The sequence below is a fragment of the Nestor notabilis genome, unplaced genomic scaffold (assembly GCF_000696875.1).
Source record: "Nestor notabilis isolate BGI_N333 unplaced genomic scaffold, ASM69687v1 scaffold1078, whole genome shotgun sequence".
NCBI lineage: Eukaryota > Metazoa > Chordata > Aves > Psittaciformes > Psittacidae > Nestor > Nestor notabilis.
This window is the reverse complement of record NW_009940384.1, coordinates 22,551-38,026: the sequence shown is the minus strand read 5'-3', so window position 1 is coordinate 38,026 and position 15,476 is coordinate 22,551. Positions and strand designations below refer to the sequence as shown.

Genomic DNA, 15,476 nt, shown 5'->3' with positions numbered 1-15,476 from the left:
ATTTAATTGCAGCATTAAGTATAATTAAGAGAAACTGTGCAAAGCAGTCTTTAAAATTTAATAGTCCTGAAGCTTCTTTCAAGACTGTGGGTTTTTTTCTGTGGAGGACATATTTGACCAAATTACACATGCATGGAGTCTGCTTTCACACAGATCTTATGGACAAACCCAATTATCCAGCTTCCTGTTAGGGAGGCTAGACAACATTTGTGCTTCAGCCATTAACTGGTTTGAGAATTTTTCATGCCAGACAAATCTATAATCAAATCTTTGGGGGGGTTTATTTAATAACAGAATAGGTATGGCTTCACAAAGTCTGGGGCAGTTTCTTTGTGTTCACAAATAGCAGTCACTCTTCTGAAAATCTCTAATTAAGAGGAGAATAATAATGTAGCAGAGCTTAGAAGTGCATGGAGCTAAGTTTGTTTCTTAACAAATAAGCTCTCTAGGGAATGTTCAAAAGATAATGTTCTGAGCTACCAAACTCATGTTGTTACTTTCTCCAAAACAAAGATAAAGTTATTTTTTAAATTATATTTTTTAGATGCAAAATGAATCTTATGTTTTCGGGGCTCAGTTGCCTCAAAACCCAGCCGTGTCCTTGTTGTGCCTTGTGGTCATCAGTGTGTTTTTAAAAGAAAGATATTTTCATATAACTTTGGGAATTCTTGGTTTAAAGCTGTAGCAGAGCTCAAAGCTGAGTCTTGAGCCACAGCCTCCAGATCCTGAAGGTATTTTCAAAGTACGGAGTGAGAGCTCTTTGTCAGGGGCTAACCCGTGGCTGTGATGAGCACCGCACGCACTGAAGATGGTGCACAGAAGCCATGTAGAGCATTTTGAGAAAATAACACCTTTGCCCTCTCAGCAGGGTCTCAAAGACCAGACCTCAGGAAGGGTGACTGGAGCTAGGCTGAGCGATGCAGGGCAGGTGTAAAACCATCCTTCACACAGCCTGGTGAGAGGGAGCAGAGGTCTGCGGTGGGTGACCCCACAGTGCCTGTTGCCATCACCTCCCAGCTGCAGAGCAGCCTGGCAGCTCCCACCCCTATTCCTGCTTCCCAGGCTCCCTCCGCACGGCTGCTTTCTGCCTTTGGCTTTGCTGCAGCTGTGTACCACTGCGCTCTGCTGTGGGAGCACGGTCCCCACTCCAGCAGCAGCTGAGGGATGTTGTAACCACGATTTTCAAGCAGAGGCAGGCAGGTGTGTGATGCATCTGGAGAGGGAGCTGGGGAAGCATTTGTTTTGCAAAATAGGAGGAGGTAAAGTGTAATTAAACTATTTTGAACAAATACAGCAGAGCATCAGTGCTGTACAGGCGGCAAAGAAGATGCAGTTGGCTGAAAGAATGATGATCAAACGTTAAAAAAATGCAATCTGTTTTCTGCCTTAACTGATACATCTTTCAGTCTGCTCTTCGGTTGTGTTACATTTCTTTTTTTCCTGCAGCTTGCAGGAGAAACTGTTACGTTTTCCAGTGGGAGGATAAACAAGACTGCTTTACCTCATAGATTAAGGTCTTTCCCTAATGCTGATTTTGTTTGGATTAAGCATGTTTTCAGAGTTCAGTTAAAACCAGTTTGGTTCTGTTTGCTTGCAGGGAAGAGTGTTGAGCGGATTAAATCAGGAGTTGAATATGAGTTAATTCAGCTGTTTAGTGCAAGCATATGGTTAACCTATTTAACAGTAGCTGCAATGTGCAAGATTACCTTGTAAGCTATCAACGACAGTATATAGTCATTATTACATTAACCCATAGGCATGCACATGAGAAAGACCACAAGAAAGTGGTCTTTCTCCCAGGAGTTTCATTTCAGTGCCCTTTGCAGCAGTTCCTCACTAGTTGATTCCAAGTTTATTTTAACAAAAGGAGCTGGATGTCCCCAAAAAGGTGTTCCACTGTCTGGCAGTCTAAGGAAGGAAGAGGCTGAGAAAAACCTCAAGGAATGGAGCCAGCTAGGTTTTCTAGGGAAGCAATCCAAATGTTTCTCAGATTGCAACAAACTGTTAAATTGTGTACAGTAAACTTTAACTGGAAGATGCCCAATGGAGCCAGATGCCATGGCTGTTTGCAGAGCTGTCAGGGGAGAGGTGAGGTATCTGGGAAGTGGAGTTGTAGAGAGGGGAGCACATAGTCAGCTGTAACTCCCTGAAGACGTTTTTCAGGAGAAGGGGAGGAGAGGTTCATATCAAGGAGATTTAGCAAAGGTGCTGTAGGGTTTGGGTTTTCTTTCCAGCGTCTCTTTCGCTGTGAGCGATTTCATTGCAGAGTGAATTCACTGAGCTTGTACATCATCCACCTTTTTATCAGTAATTCAATACATAGGCCTTTCAGGGTATGGTAAAGATGTAGCTTTTCTGTCTAGGAGACTTCTTCCTAAAATTCTCCTTTCTTGTTCCCATTAGCAAAATGTTAAACCATTTCTGGATCTGCGGACACCGGCAAGAAGTGTTTGGCTTTGTGTTGCCTGGACTTGCAAGTCCCCGTTATTTATATCATTGGTTTCAAAGCAGGAACAAGCACTGCAGATTAGTTTTGGCAGGAAAAGGAAGATTATTTGATTTTGAGACAAGTCTGTCTATTTTACTTTTAGGAATAAGTAATAGTTGAAAATTAAAATTCATCTTCCAGAATCTAAATTGAAATAGTGTCTAACATAAAGCCGTTTGTTATGGAGAATTTGGGGGACTAAGAAAAAGGTGAGCAGGAAAGGAAACTGCATCTTTGAAAATGGAAGTGGGAAAGGAGACTTTATCTTTAAAAGCGTGATAAAAAGGCATAAACATGCACTGATTTTTCATCATTTTTGTTCTTTTGAATCATGTCAGGATGTTTTTGTATAAATCATAGAATCATGGAATGGTTTGGGTTGGAAAGGACCTTAAGATCATCTAGTTCCAACCCCCCTGCCATGAGCAGGGAAGCCTCCCCATAGACGATGTAGTGTAGCAAAATTGAAATTATATCACTGGATACTTTTCGGACAACAGTACACAGGAGAAAATTTTTTATTATCATTTTATGATAATAATGGTAATTTCTGTCTTTGAAATAGATAAATACCTGAAGGCAACTTCATTTTTAAAGATGTTTTTCTTGGATTTTACATTAGGATGTCAGATTTTTTCTTCCATCTTATCTCCTCAGGCATCCAAGTATGATATTGGCACTAATTGGTTTATGATACCAATGAAAATACTCAATATTTTCTTAAACAGGGAACAGTTTATAGCAGCAAGTTCCCAAATACAGGTCCATACACTTTCAAACACATTTGTATTGGTATTGGTGGAGAGTGGGCAGCCCAGGGTAGTCAGGACAGACCTGAAACATAAGAGTGTGGTGGTCCCCGAAGTTTGGATAAGAATAGGACCCTAGACTGTGATTTTCAGAAAGGTATACTTGGCGGTGTAACAGGGTGCAGGGCTTGACCTTAAACACATCTTATCCCAGGTGCCTGTTCAAAAATCTCAGGGCCACAGATGTCATTTGTCACCTAGATCAAAACTCAAAGTTCTTGGCACTTGCAGGGTTTAACCCTTTCCCTCATGCTGTCATTTTCAGCAGTCTGTATTTTATCAATGATGTTTCAAATACTTTATTCCTCTATTGATTGGTTGATTTTGTTTGTTGACAATTTAGAATAAACTTCCCTTTCAGTAACAGGCAAGAAATTTCCAAACATCTTACTACAAAGCAAGAAAAAGTCTTGAACCAGCAACAGGGGAGATAAAACTATTCCTTACACTTTTGCCTTAATAACTACATGTCTTAATAATGTTTTTGCATGTAAGCTCACTTGTATGTTTTCAAGAAGTTTCACCCCTCCCCAAAACCATGCAGTCTTTATTTTCTTTTCCAACTTACCTTCTAAACCTATTAGGATAAGAGAGGGAGAATTGATGTTGTTGAGTTATTTCCTGAAGAATCTTTTTTGATACGAAGAACTAAAATATGTGTACATGCATAGTTAAAATTGTATGTGATCCTTTTGATGGGAGTATCTGTGCGTTTAATTTAGGAATATAATCTTCATGTTAAAATTAAAGGGCTGGGCTTTTTCTGTCCTCCTTAGTTCGCTAATGAGTCACTTTTCCTAGAGCTCCAGTCTTCACCCTCTCTAGTATTAGTAATGGGCTTGTGAGATTCCTGGTTCTTCCCTGGAAGCAAGGAATCACTTTTGCTGGTTATTCATTCCTACTGATATTTAAGACACAGACATCTGTGTGTGTTGTACAGCCTGTTGTATGGATGATGTTGAATGGTTAGCTCAGAGGTAGAGAGGTGTGTAGATTTTGGCATGCATGTTAGTTTGAACAAACCGAGAGGGAAGCTAAGATTTTTTAACCCACTTTTCCGCCTTCCTTGCTGTTTTTCTGGAGTATGTTCATCACAATCCTTCCTATCCAGCCATTCCCGTTATGTCATGCTTCTCTTCCAGCCTCTGTCTGTCTTCACTCTCTTTTTCCGGTGGGACCGATGTGTCATGTACATCTTCAGGGCTCTTCAGAGCTCGCTCTGAAATTTCACCTGTGTTCCCATTTCTTCTGGCGTGCTGCTTATTTCTGCTGCTTGGCCAACACTGCCAGTCTTATGCCTCATTTCATGCTTGTGCTTGAGGTAGCCCACACACTCTGGACAACGCAAAAGCAAATCTGTGTTTTATTTCACCCTGGTTTTAGACCTTTCTGTCACTGGCATAAGCCACAAGTATAAGCACCCTGGTATAAAAATGTATTGTGTCCTGCAGTTCTATCCACTTAGAAATTAGGATGAGATGCCCCATATAAAGATACAGCATGTAAAGAGCGGGCACAGATGCACTTGCACCCTGGCTTAGTCCTTGGAGAAGACTGTCCCCTCTAGTTCTGCTTTTGTTTGTTCTTGAACTTGATCTTCTCGCTTGTGTTGGGGTTCGTGTTGGGCTGAAAGATGGGCAGAACAGAGACATTCATAGTTCGTGTATTAATAAGAAAATGTTTAAAGTATGGTAGGAACCAATAATGAAGGGTTTGTTTCCCTTTTGGTCACTAATTGATTGAATATGATAATCACAGGATGGAAAGGACTGCAAAATCCTGACATTAGCAACAACTGCAGAGCTGCAGACCTCTCTGCTCTTCCAGGGGACACAAATTGTAATAAGAAATGCTCATTTCTTTGCAAGAAGTGACAGGACAAGACGAAACAGCCTCAAGCTGCAGCAGGAGAGGATACTAGGAAAAAATTCTTCACCAAAAGAGTTGAGAAGCATTGGAACAGGCTGCCCAGGGAAGTTGTTGAGGTATTTAAAAGACAAGTAGATGTGGTTCTTAGGCACATGGTTTAGTGGTGGACTTGGCAGTGCTGTGTTAACAGTTGGATTTGATAATCTTAAAGGTCTTTTTCAGCCTAAATGATTTTATGATTCTGTGATTCTGTTACTGTGCAAGATCTTTCCATCAATCCACATATGACAGAAATGGAAGGGCCTTTTCACCCAACAACAGGGGTACTGGGACTTGACTCAAGTCCTTCTGGAAGGACAAGGAGGGTGCAGAGGCTGCTTTGCTTCCCAAGGGTGAATGGGCATCTGCACCTTTAAGGATATCTGGTCAGGGACTCTTTCTCATCAGTATCAGGACACTTCTAGAGGACGTATCCATAGACACATGTGAGCTTGTTTAAAAATACATGCACTATCAAGCAGATCTTGTCATTTTCTTCATGGTAATGGCACTAGAGCATCACTTAAAATGCTTAAAGTTGAGATCAAATAATAAAGTTACTCAGTTATATCACTCCTAGAATGCAAAAGTCAGCCTTGTTTTATCTTTACATTATTTATCCTCAGAACCTCAGCTCAGAAGGTTTTTAATCATTTGCAGTGCTAAATTCCGAGAGGGAAAATGGGAGCTTAGTGGTTTTATTCAATTACTCCCATTTTATCAAACCAGAAAATAAAATGCATAAGAAATTGTTACTTATTGTTGATTTGCTATTCATGTTATCTCATCTTATGTACTGGAGAAAGGTATGTAGAATTGGAATCTTCAGTTACAACTGTCTCAATATTAGACACAAAATTATCTTATATTCATATGATTCATTGCTGAGCCTTCAACATACATAGTTGAAGATGTCAACTTCAGAAAAACCTAATAGGTTTCCTCAACATATAATAATTGCAGCACTTTTCTTGTAATACCAGGATTTCAGGACTTAAAATTAGTTATAAATCATATTCTATATTAATAATCTGAAACATTTTGTTATTTAACACTGACAAATGCACTTCTTAATGCCATTTCCATTGAGCTTATCCTCTTCTCTGTCTGCCTGTCTAGTCTTTATAAATGAGGATGGACTCACTTTGCTTTGACTGGGTGTGTGTGCTGGAGTAATACTCTGTGTCTGAAGGAGAACAGTAAATTTGTCTGTGCAATAGGCTGCAGTCATCAGCTTCCATTTAACATGAGACAGTAGGACTTCTTACAGTGAAACACAACATCCTGAATTGGCATGTTGCTAATTCTTATCTTTCAGAATATGTGGCAGATTGTATAGCAACAGTTTGACACCATTGTTATTAGATAATGTATTTTTACTCATGTGGTCATTCTGGTAATGTCCTGTGTTTTTTGTGGTTGGACACTGCAGTGGGGTTGTTTTAGCAGGATGTGTTAAAGTTCCCGTTGTTCTCACAGAATTACAAAAACATTAGGTTTCAGCAATCTCGTAGGTGTTTTCATCTCTTGCCCATCATCTGTTCACTTCTTACATTACTAATACTCTTGCTTGGAAGAAAAGTCAGAAAAGATGCTGCCTGAACCTCAGCAAGTTGTGGTAGTCCAAATGAATACAAGAGAAGTAGGTGTGAAGCTATATTATTACATTTATTTTATCAGCTTGTATTGGATTACATTTTGCAGGATGTAGGTACACCTTACCATGTTTGGGATACCTGGCAATATAGGAAAGCAAACAAAATATTTTGTTGCCCATATCAGGTATCGTGAAACTTCATGTAATGCAGCTGTCAGTGTCTAGTTCAAGTGCAGAATGACTGAGTAAAGGACTAAGAGAGCATCAGTCCTTGGCTTTTACTTCCCTGGTGGGAACCTCTGCAAGGAGTCAAAAAAACTGCAGAACTGTGCAGAGCTGGAGAGTTTGTATTTCTTCCCCTCCTGTTGGGTGATATTGCAGAGGGAGAAGCAAACCAGCTTTTCCTTTTTTGCTACAGTAAGGTTGTCTCCTTACTTACTAGTACCCGGTGTAAACACAGCCAAGCACAAAAGGCATTGGAACTTTTCAGTCGCGTGCATGCAATTTCTTTAGAAATGTCAAGAATTCAAGCCCTAGCAGCATTTCTGGTTAATAGCTGCTTCTAATCTTTGAAACATTTGTTTTGTGACACAAGATTAATCACAGGAAATCATCTATTCTAAAGGTCTTTGGTTTATTTTTTATTGCTGGAAGATACATATATTTAAAAGCCTCTCCTGAGGCTTTTTCTCAGCTTCTTCTCCTAGGAATGTACATATTGCCTTCATCTGTCTCCCTTTATGAGCCTGCTGCATGTTGACAAGTTCTATAAAATTATTTCCAGCCTGTTTGAATGTTTTTTCCCCTTATTCAGCTGTAGGCACAATGACAAATCAGAGTTGCAGTATAAAATGTATTTTTCTGGGAAATGACCGTGGTGAATTCAGTGCCTTGCTGGTAACTCACTGTATTTCAAGGCGGAAGAGCTATATTTGATCTTGGGGGTGGAAGAGAAAACCATAGTGTGCAGGCTGCTGGCTGCTCTGTCACTAACTTATTGGCAGTTTGGAGGAAAAAAACAAATCTGCATTTTCTTTTATCTTTAGGCCAGATATTAACATGAATTATGGCACTAGCTATTTCAACAAGAGTTCAGTGGAAAATCTAAGTCCTTGGAGAGTTGTGTGTAGTTCTGAGCCGTAACTAAGTCTTTAAACTGTCACACTCCTGCAACTCATAATAAATGGTAATAGGTAAAAAGCCACTGCTCCTTTAAATCAGTGTCACCAGTGACTCAGAATATCTATTGATTTTTTTTCTTTATTCCTACCAACAGTTTCAATTAAGATTCAGCAGATCCACTCTGAGAAAACCGTGTATAAAACACTTCATAATATTTTGGTTTAATATTGCATTTTAAATTCTGTTTAAGAAATGAACATTTAGAGGTAATTATTAAACACATTAAATCATTGCTCTAAAAGGCTAGTATAATGCCCGATTCATAGCTTTTGTTATAAATGTTTGAGTGTATAATTACTAGGCTGTATAAATATATATTTCATCAACTTTTTTTCAGTCAACAGCTACACAAATTTTAAAAGTCAATTATATTCACTCAGACATAATGCTTTCTGAATGCAGGAGAATTACAACGTGGTTTGGGGAAAAAAGAGAACAAAACAAAACCAAACCACACCGTATTTATCCTTACAAATAGTGTCTGTACCAACAAATCATGTAGACAAAATGATTACAGGCTATTTGTCTTTACCCTTTGTAAAGCAGTAAGCAAATTTTAGTGCTTCATCCGTACATAAACCATTTGCTAATTTGGGGTTTGTAGCACATTTATAGCACATTTGTCAGGCCCTTTACCTGTATTTGTGTGTTTTGGGGAGGCTAACTCCAGATGTGCAGCAGCTGTCATTTTGCATAGGATTGTGTGACCATATTCTGGTGGAAAGAAGGCAACCTGAGTCTTTGTTGTTCTCCAGGAAATCTGGAAAGCTGCAGAAAAAGAAACATGAAGGGCAGCCATTAGGGAGAAGAGCAAGATGCATGTGTAGAATAAATGCATATTAATAAAAAGGTTTGCCTCCTGAGTCACCGTGCTTCCCATTTAGATTTCCATAGTGGCAAGTGGCAGCTGCAGTAATTGCTTGCATTAAAAAGTAATACCAGGAATATAATATATTTTTAGTTCTCACTACAGCAGTTTAGCAACTAGAAACAGAAAACAAAGTTAACATTGCAGTTAAGCAGACCATGTTTTCCGCAGACCACCCAAGATCTGTGAGTTGTGATTTGGAAACCTCTGGCAAGAAATCTTGAAGTGCAACACTGGTATCTCTGAAATTTCTTTCAGAGGCACGTACATTTGTAGCTCGTACGTTTGTTAGTTGGTACATGTAGATCTTTCTGAAGTCCTCTGCCATTTCACAAACAAACTTAGATTGTCCATTTCTATTTTCACTTGGCAGGCTTCCATCCTGCTTCCTAAGCAGGCCAGGAGTTTTTCTTTGCTTTCAAGATTGTGTTTCAAGTGTGTTGGGGAGCTTCATATGCTAAACATGACTTCACTGCCATCAACTTTTGCAGGCCTCTGAGAAGTACATTAGCTTTCCGACACATTCAGTTTTCTACTAGTTTGGAAATTAGCAGGTTAAAATAAAAAAGCTGGAATGCATATCCTGCGTGCAAGTGAAAAATGTTAAGAAATAGATTGCTGGTGTTCTTTTATGCAAAGAAGGATTAATTGCTGGAAGATGCACTAAAACGGGGGTTGATATTTCCTGTATTATAGTTTTTAAATGCCAGAACATGAAGAGACCTTCACCACTGACTGGTGTTCGAAGTTCGTGATAAGCTCTAGGCTAAAGAGCCATCAATTGTTTGCATGCTTAAAAATCTACTTTATTGAGGAGACGGAGGGCATTTGACATCACCATTCTAAAGCTTTTCCTTCTGAGAACAGTCTGAGGTGTTCAGTCCATATTTTCAGTGTTCTGGCATTTCATTGTTGAAGGGCTCATGTTCTTTGGCTGTTTTCTTGAAAAAATGGAGGATATTGTAAATCTATATTGTAAAAGAGTAATGAATGTAAAGCCTGGTGCAAGGAGAAATACCATTACTGAAATACTAGTTCTCCCCAAAAACTCCAGACCATCTGATGTATCTGAATATTGTAAGGAACCTTGTCTATTCTTACCTGTGCTGCAGCTGTAATAAGAAGGAACATCACAAACCAAATACCTAAATCTGGTCCACATGAAGGTGGTGCAGTGGCCTTGGAGGGGAAAGGAGAGACAAGAATTCCCAGTTCATCTCCAGGAGCCACTGTTTTATGAACAGGAGCAATATCAGTAAACAGGTTGAGCAGGAAATCTCCTTTACAGAAAGGAAAAATACGAGAGGGGAGAAGTGAGATGAAAGATAGCAACAGTGGGGGAGAGGAGGGACTGGAAAACTCCCCAGGTCAAAACAATAGGAAAAATGGCAAAGAACTGCAAGAAAACATATATATATAAAAAATTAAAACCAACTTTTTAAATATTTAAAAAGCCATTGAGACCAAAAATAAAAAAATTAAGCAATGAAGTGGAGAAAAAGACCGACTTGAAGAAAAGATATTGATTTATCTTTAGCCTGTGCCTCTTTGTGAAACCTGAGTTTAGAAGACCTTTGGAAACCAGATCAGTAAAATCTTTAAAATCATTTAATTAAATTGAAGGCCAAAAGATAAACACTTACGATAAAAACTTCTACCTTTATTTGCCAGAACAGGAGTAAAAAGTGTTCGCTGCTCTTTTACCTTCCAATTGATTTTTCCTTCAAGCGAATTAAAAAACATGCTACATTTGGACCAGAGAAGACATTGATGTACCTTCTCCCGATTTAGAAATGTAGAATGCAAGGTAATGGTCACTTAAAGGTAATTAAAACTATAGAACAAATGACAAGTCTACACAGATTCAAGAGGAAGCAAGTTTCTAAGTTTGAGACGAAACTGCCAGCAACTGTTGTCCAGTAATACTGGCGATAAAGGATGATTGGCTTAATTTCCAGTTACTACAACTAGAAAATTTATTTCTTCATTTACTGCTTACTTCAAATGTAATTTATTTAGTTTGGTCAGGTGTTAAATCAGAAGCATGCCGAATTTAAATGTAGCCTTTTGGGTGTTCATTATATTTTTACAGAAAGAAACCAGTGATCTCAAACAGTGGTTTTGAAATACTGCCTGGTTTAGTGAAAATTGATTTTTTCTGCCTATAAGAGACACCTTTGGAAAGAAAATAACTACACTGATTATAACATACTAGTTGTATATACCATAAAGCTATTTTCTCTGAAGGAACTTTGTCCCCCACCTTTCTAAAGCTGGTTTCTTGCATCTTCATTTCAAGTGGTAATTCTTGAGTGCTAAACCTGAAGTAAATGGAGCACTCCTTCTGCACAATCATAGATAAGCTTTAAATTAAGTACAGATGAGCTTGACAAAATGTTTTCAACCTGTGACCTTCTCAGAGTCTTTCCCAAAGAGGACTGAAGGTCACCTATTGTTAACTGTGTGATTGAGGCTTGATTGTACGTTGGTTTGAACCTGGGTGGATTTCTCTGTCTTCACGGTTTTAAAAGTGATCATAAACCAGTTACTTGTGCTCTGTTACTGTACTAAAATGCCAGAAGAAAGGCCAAGGGAATTTGTATTTTTACATTAAAATATCAAAGAGAAGGTCATGGAGTCTGGTCTTTATTGTGCGTGGTGAGTCAGCAGGGGTGGATCATAAGCTGTTTCAGCCCTCAGCTGAGTCAGCTGGGCAATTCTGCGTTCATTTGGGTTGGGTTTGATCTTTTTTAAGAGCAAGGACTTTTCTTCCACCTGAGTGGTAGGCTCTTGGACTAAAATTTGTGCTCAGACATGGTAACAGCTGCTTGGTTTTCAGCATTTCAGTGTCTTCCATAGCATATAGTGTCCCAATAATTCACAGTGTACTCAAGCAAAAACAGAGTAGGAAAAACTTAATTCAGAAGGGTGCATCTGTTTTGCCTTATGATTTGTTGGCATCTGACCTTTGATAAGGACTGGTTCATACTTGCAGATTTTTAGAATTCATCTTGAGTGTGTTCCTGTCTGAACTTTGTATTAGTTCTTGTTTTCTTCTCTTTTGCAGATTACAGATAGAAGAATCTTCTAAACCTGTAAGGCTATCACAGCAGCTGGACAAAGCCGTAACCACAAACTATAAACCAGTGGCTAATCATCAGTACAATGTAAGTAGCTTTCAGCATTTTCCCTTCTTCTCTTCAGGAGGAGTCTGGCTCAGGACTCACAGTTGGCCACTGTCGTTGGAAACACTCCATGTTATCTGGTTTCTCCCTGATTTGGTCTTCTGGGGATCTTCTTTCTGTCTCAAGACCAATATCACCCTTGGAGCTAACATCTGCCAGTTCTGACTCTCTCATGTTACCTGATGGAGGGCAGATCGCCTTCACCCAAGCGTTTTCTAGTGACTTTATTACATTCTTCCTCTAGTCTTTGTTTTTTATGTGTAATTTTGAAGTTTGGGGATAAAAGGCAGTTCTGGCCCTGTGCTGTGAGGTGTGGAAGCACTCCTTTGAGCCAAATAAAATACCATACAGAGGTGGGTAAAAGGCTTGAAAAAAATCATTAGTTTCCAGTCCTTTGGAGGAACTGACAACAAGTAAGAACGAGTAACAGCTGATAATTTTTCACAGTTTCATACCTTCACAGTACATGTTGTTAGCATCATTGGCTCTGTCAATATTACACCCACACTGCTGTTTCAGATCAGTTGATGTACATACAAACTATAATGTCCTTTTTCTTAAAGATCCTCTTTGAGTAATTTGTAAGTATGCATATATAATCCCTGTTAATGTTGAATGTGAGAAATGTTAAGTCATACTGAAAACGAGTCACTGTGTTAGTCATTTAAACTTTTACACTTTTTATTAAGATTTTATTTACATAAAACAAATGACAATATGCAGGATGATATTTAAGCATTATTCGGAAAGGCAGTCTGTTTCCACAGAACCCAAAATAATCATTTCTCCCGCATGGGACTGTTTTGTAGTAGTTACTGTTCAAAGCCTGATCTATACATAGATGATCATACCAGTATAACTGTTTCAGCTAAGGGAATGACATTTAACCAAAATAGTCACACTGGTCTACCCTGCTATGCAAATGCAATTTTATATAAGTATATTGTTTTATGGTGCTACTGTTATTGTCCTCCTTTAATTCTGGAAGAAGCTACAGTGATGTACAGCTTCTCTTTTTTAGTGGGATGCTGTGTCATTTCCCTGACACTAGCATAATTACAACAGCATGACTTCAGCCTGGAGACAATCTTTGAATCTTTATTCCAGTTACAAACTGCTGTCGTTGTATCATTACAGAAATCTAAGTCTTGTGTGGGATTTAGGGGGTATAAGCAGGATGTAACCAGGCTTCTTAAAAGTAATGATGCTCTCGTGTCCTAATTGTAATGTTTTTATTGGTTACATAGCTGTCCATGCTAATGGAAATCTGTTGGCAGTGTGCTTACCTTTCATATTTAACTTAAAGGAGTTCTAATGGGAAAAATCTAGTAGGAATTACTTGTACTTGAGTCACTCTTGACCTTGCCTTGATTCTAAAGGCCCAGGCACGACTACTTTCTACAACACCTTCCTTTTCATTGAGTCTTCCATTAAGGTTCAGGTTAGATGGCTGAAGGGGTGTACAAGAGGGAGAACAAGTCCATGAACCTTTTAAACCTCTTAGTTAAATTTTTTTCCTGCTGTTTTCAAGCAGAAGTTGCTTTCTTAAAACTTGCTGCTTTGCTTGTAATCGTATGACAACCCTGGTGGGGACAAGACTTTTCACAAGAAAGAAATAAAAATGTACAAACTACCATACATACTGATACATTCAGTCATCTTCTGGGGAGCTTCTGAGGAAAAAATTAGTGTCTACTAAATAGGAAAGAAAAGAGTAACATTTCCTGGACAAAGAGATGGTAAAATACTAAGTGGGGCTTAAGCGTGGCTGCTCCATGTACCCATAAATGAACATACAACAGGAAGGAAGAGGGAAATATAATACATGTAGATGGGAAATAGTAATAGCTTGCCTGAATACAAGGATGGGGGAAATGATTTTTTTTCACCCCAATAAATTATAATAAGCCTATCTTTTTGTTAGAAAAAGTTACAAATCCATTACAATATATGCCAGGATTGAGCCTAACTTTTCTTCTGTGGGAAAGAGACATTAATTTTCTGTGTATCTGTAAATATTACACGTGTTTACAAGGCTGCAGTGTTAATATTCTTGCAGCTGGAATCTTTCTGCGACTTAACTGTTATTTGTAATACAGCAGAAAAGGTCTTTAATGGTTCTGGTTACCCCTTCAGAGGCTTCTTTGTGGTTTTCCCCTCTTCCCACTCTCCTGTACCATAGAGGTTGGTACCTATGCACCGGGAGAAGGGAGAACCTTTCAGATTTCTTCCAAACATCTTCAGATGAAACTTTAGATGTAGTCTCATTTCTATATCACCTTTGTATTAGCTGTCTACCAAAGCAGTGTAATACATCAGCTACAGTATTAATGATACCTTCAGGAAGGCAATTTTGGCAGCTTTTCAGCAAGCTTAGCAACATCCTGGGAAGGTAAACAAAGAGAAATTGATTCCTGTATGAAGTCTTGCAGGGATAAACTCAGAACTGCTGCACTCGACAGCTTGTTCTAAAATGGTCCTTCCTTGAAATGAAATCATATTTTGATGCTTTTTAAATTTAAAAACCACACAATTTAAAGAACTCTAGTTTACCATGTACATGTGTTCAGTAATACGAGTCTCAGAAAGTGCTCTAAGCCTACTGCATAAAACATCCTGATTGCTCATAACAAGTTACAGCGCAGCCTTTCTTGGTTTTTTTCCTTCCTGTTTTCTTTGCAGTGTGGGCAAAAGACAAAACGAAGAAAACAGCAACATACACCATGCTTTTTTTCACTTCACAACATGCTCCATGTATTTTGTACAGCAGTGGGAGCTGTTGCTGGAGTTCGAGGAAAGTGCTGGAGTGTTTTCTAATTAAGACGTGGGCAAGTGGGACACCATCTGCAAATACCTTTTCATCAAAGGGAGGGTTTGGTATTCAGGGTTTTTTTATGAGCTGATTTTATACATTAATCATAGAATTACAGAATGGTTTGAGTTGGAAGGGACCTTAAAGACCATCTGGTTCCACCCCCCTGCCATGGGCAGGGACACCTTCCACTAGACCAGGTTGCTCAAAGCCCCATCCAACCTGGCCTTGAACACTGCCGGGGATGGGGCAGCCACAGCTTCTCTGGGCAACCTGTGCCAGGGCCTCAGCACCCTCACAGGGAAGAATTTCTTCCTAATATCTAATCTAAATCTCCCCTGTTTCAGTTTAAAGCCATTTCCTCTTGTCCTGTCTCTACATGCCATTATAAAAAGTCCCTCTCCAGCTTTCTTGTAATTCATTAATTATTAATTAATTAATAATATTAAAATATCCACATTACATTTGTATAGGGAATACAAACACTCTACTTTGATTTACTGTAGCTCATCCAGAAAATGTAAAATAGAAGCTCGGGCTGGCAAGAGTGTGCAGAGGCACTAAAGCAACAGAGAAAGAAGAATGCTGGGCATTGCAATTTACTGGGGGGGGGGGGGGGAGGAAGTG

At 39.0% G+C, this 15,476-nt stretch overlaps 1 protein-coding gene across 1 annotated transcript in view; it reads left to right on the top strand.

Annotated features, from left to right (window-relative positions):
* Window positions 1–15,476, top strand: part of GTF2F2 (general transcription factor IIF, polypeptide 2, 30kDa) — a 49,756-nt gene that overhangs the window by 25,387 nt on the left and 8,893 nt on the right. The window contains exon 3 of the mRNA XM_010020306.1: window positions 11,920–12,019. Within this exon, the coding sequence (XP_010018608.1) occupies window positions 11,920–12,019 (100 nt within the window). The remainder of the gene's footprint in view (window positions 1–11,919; window positions 12,020–15,476) is intronic.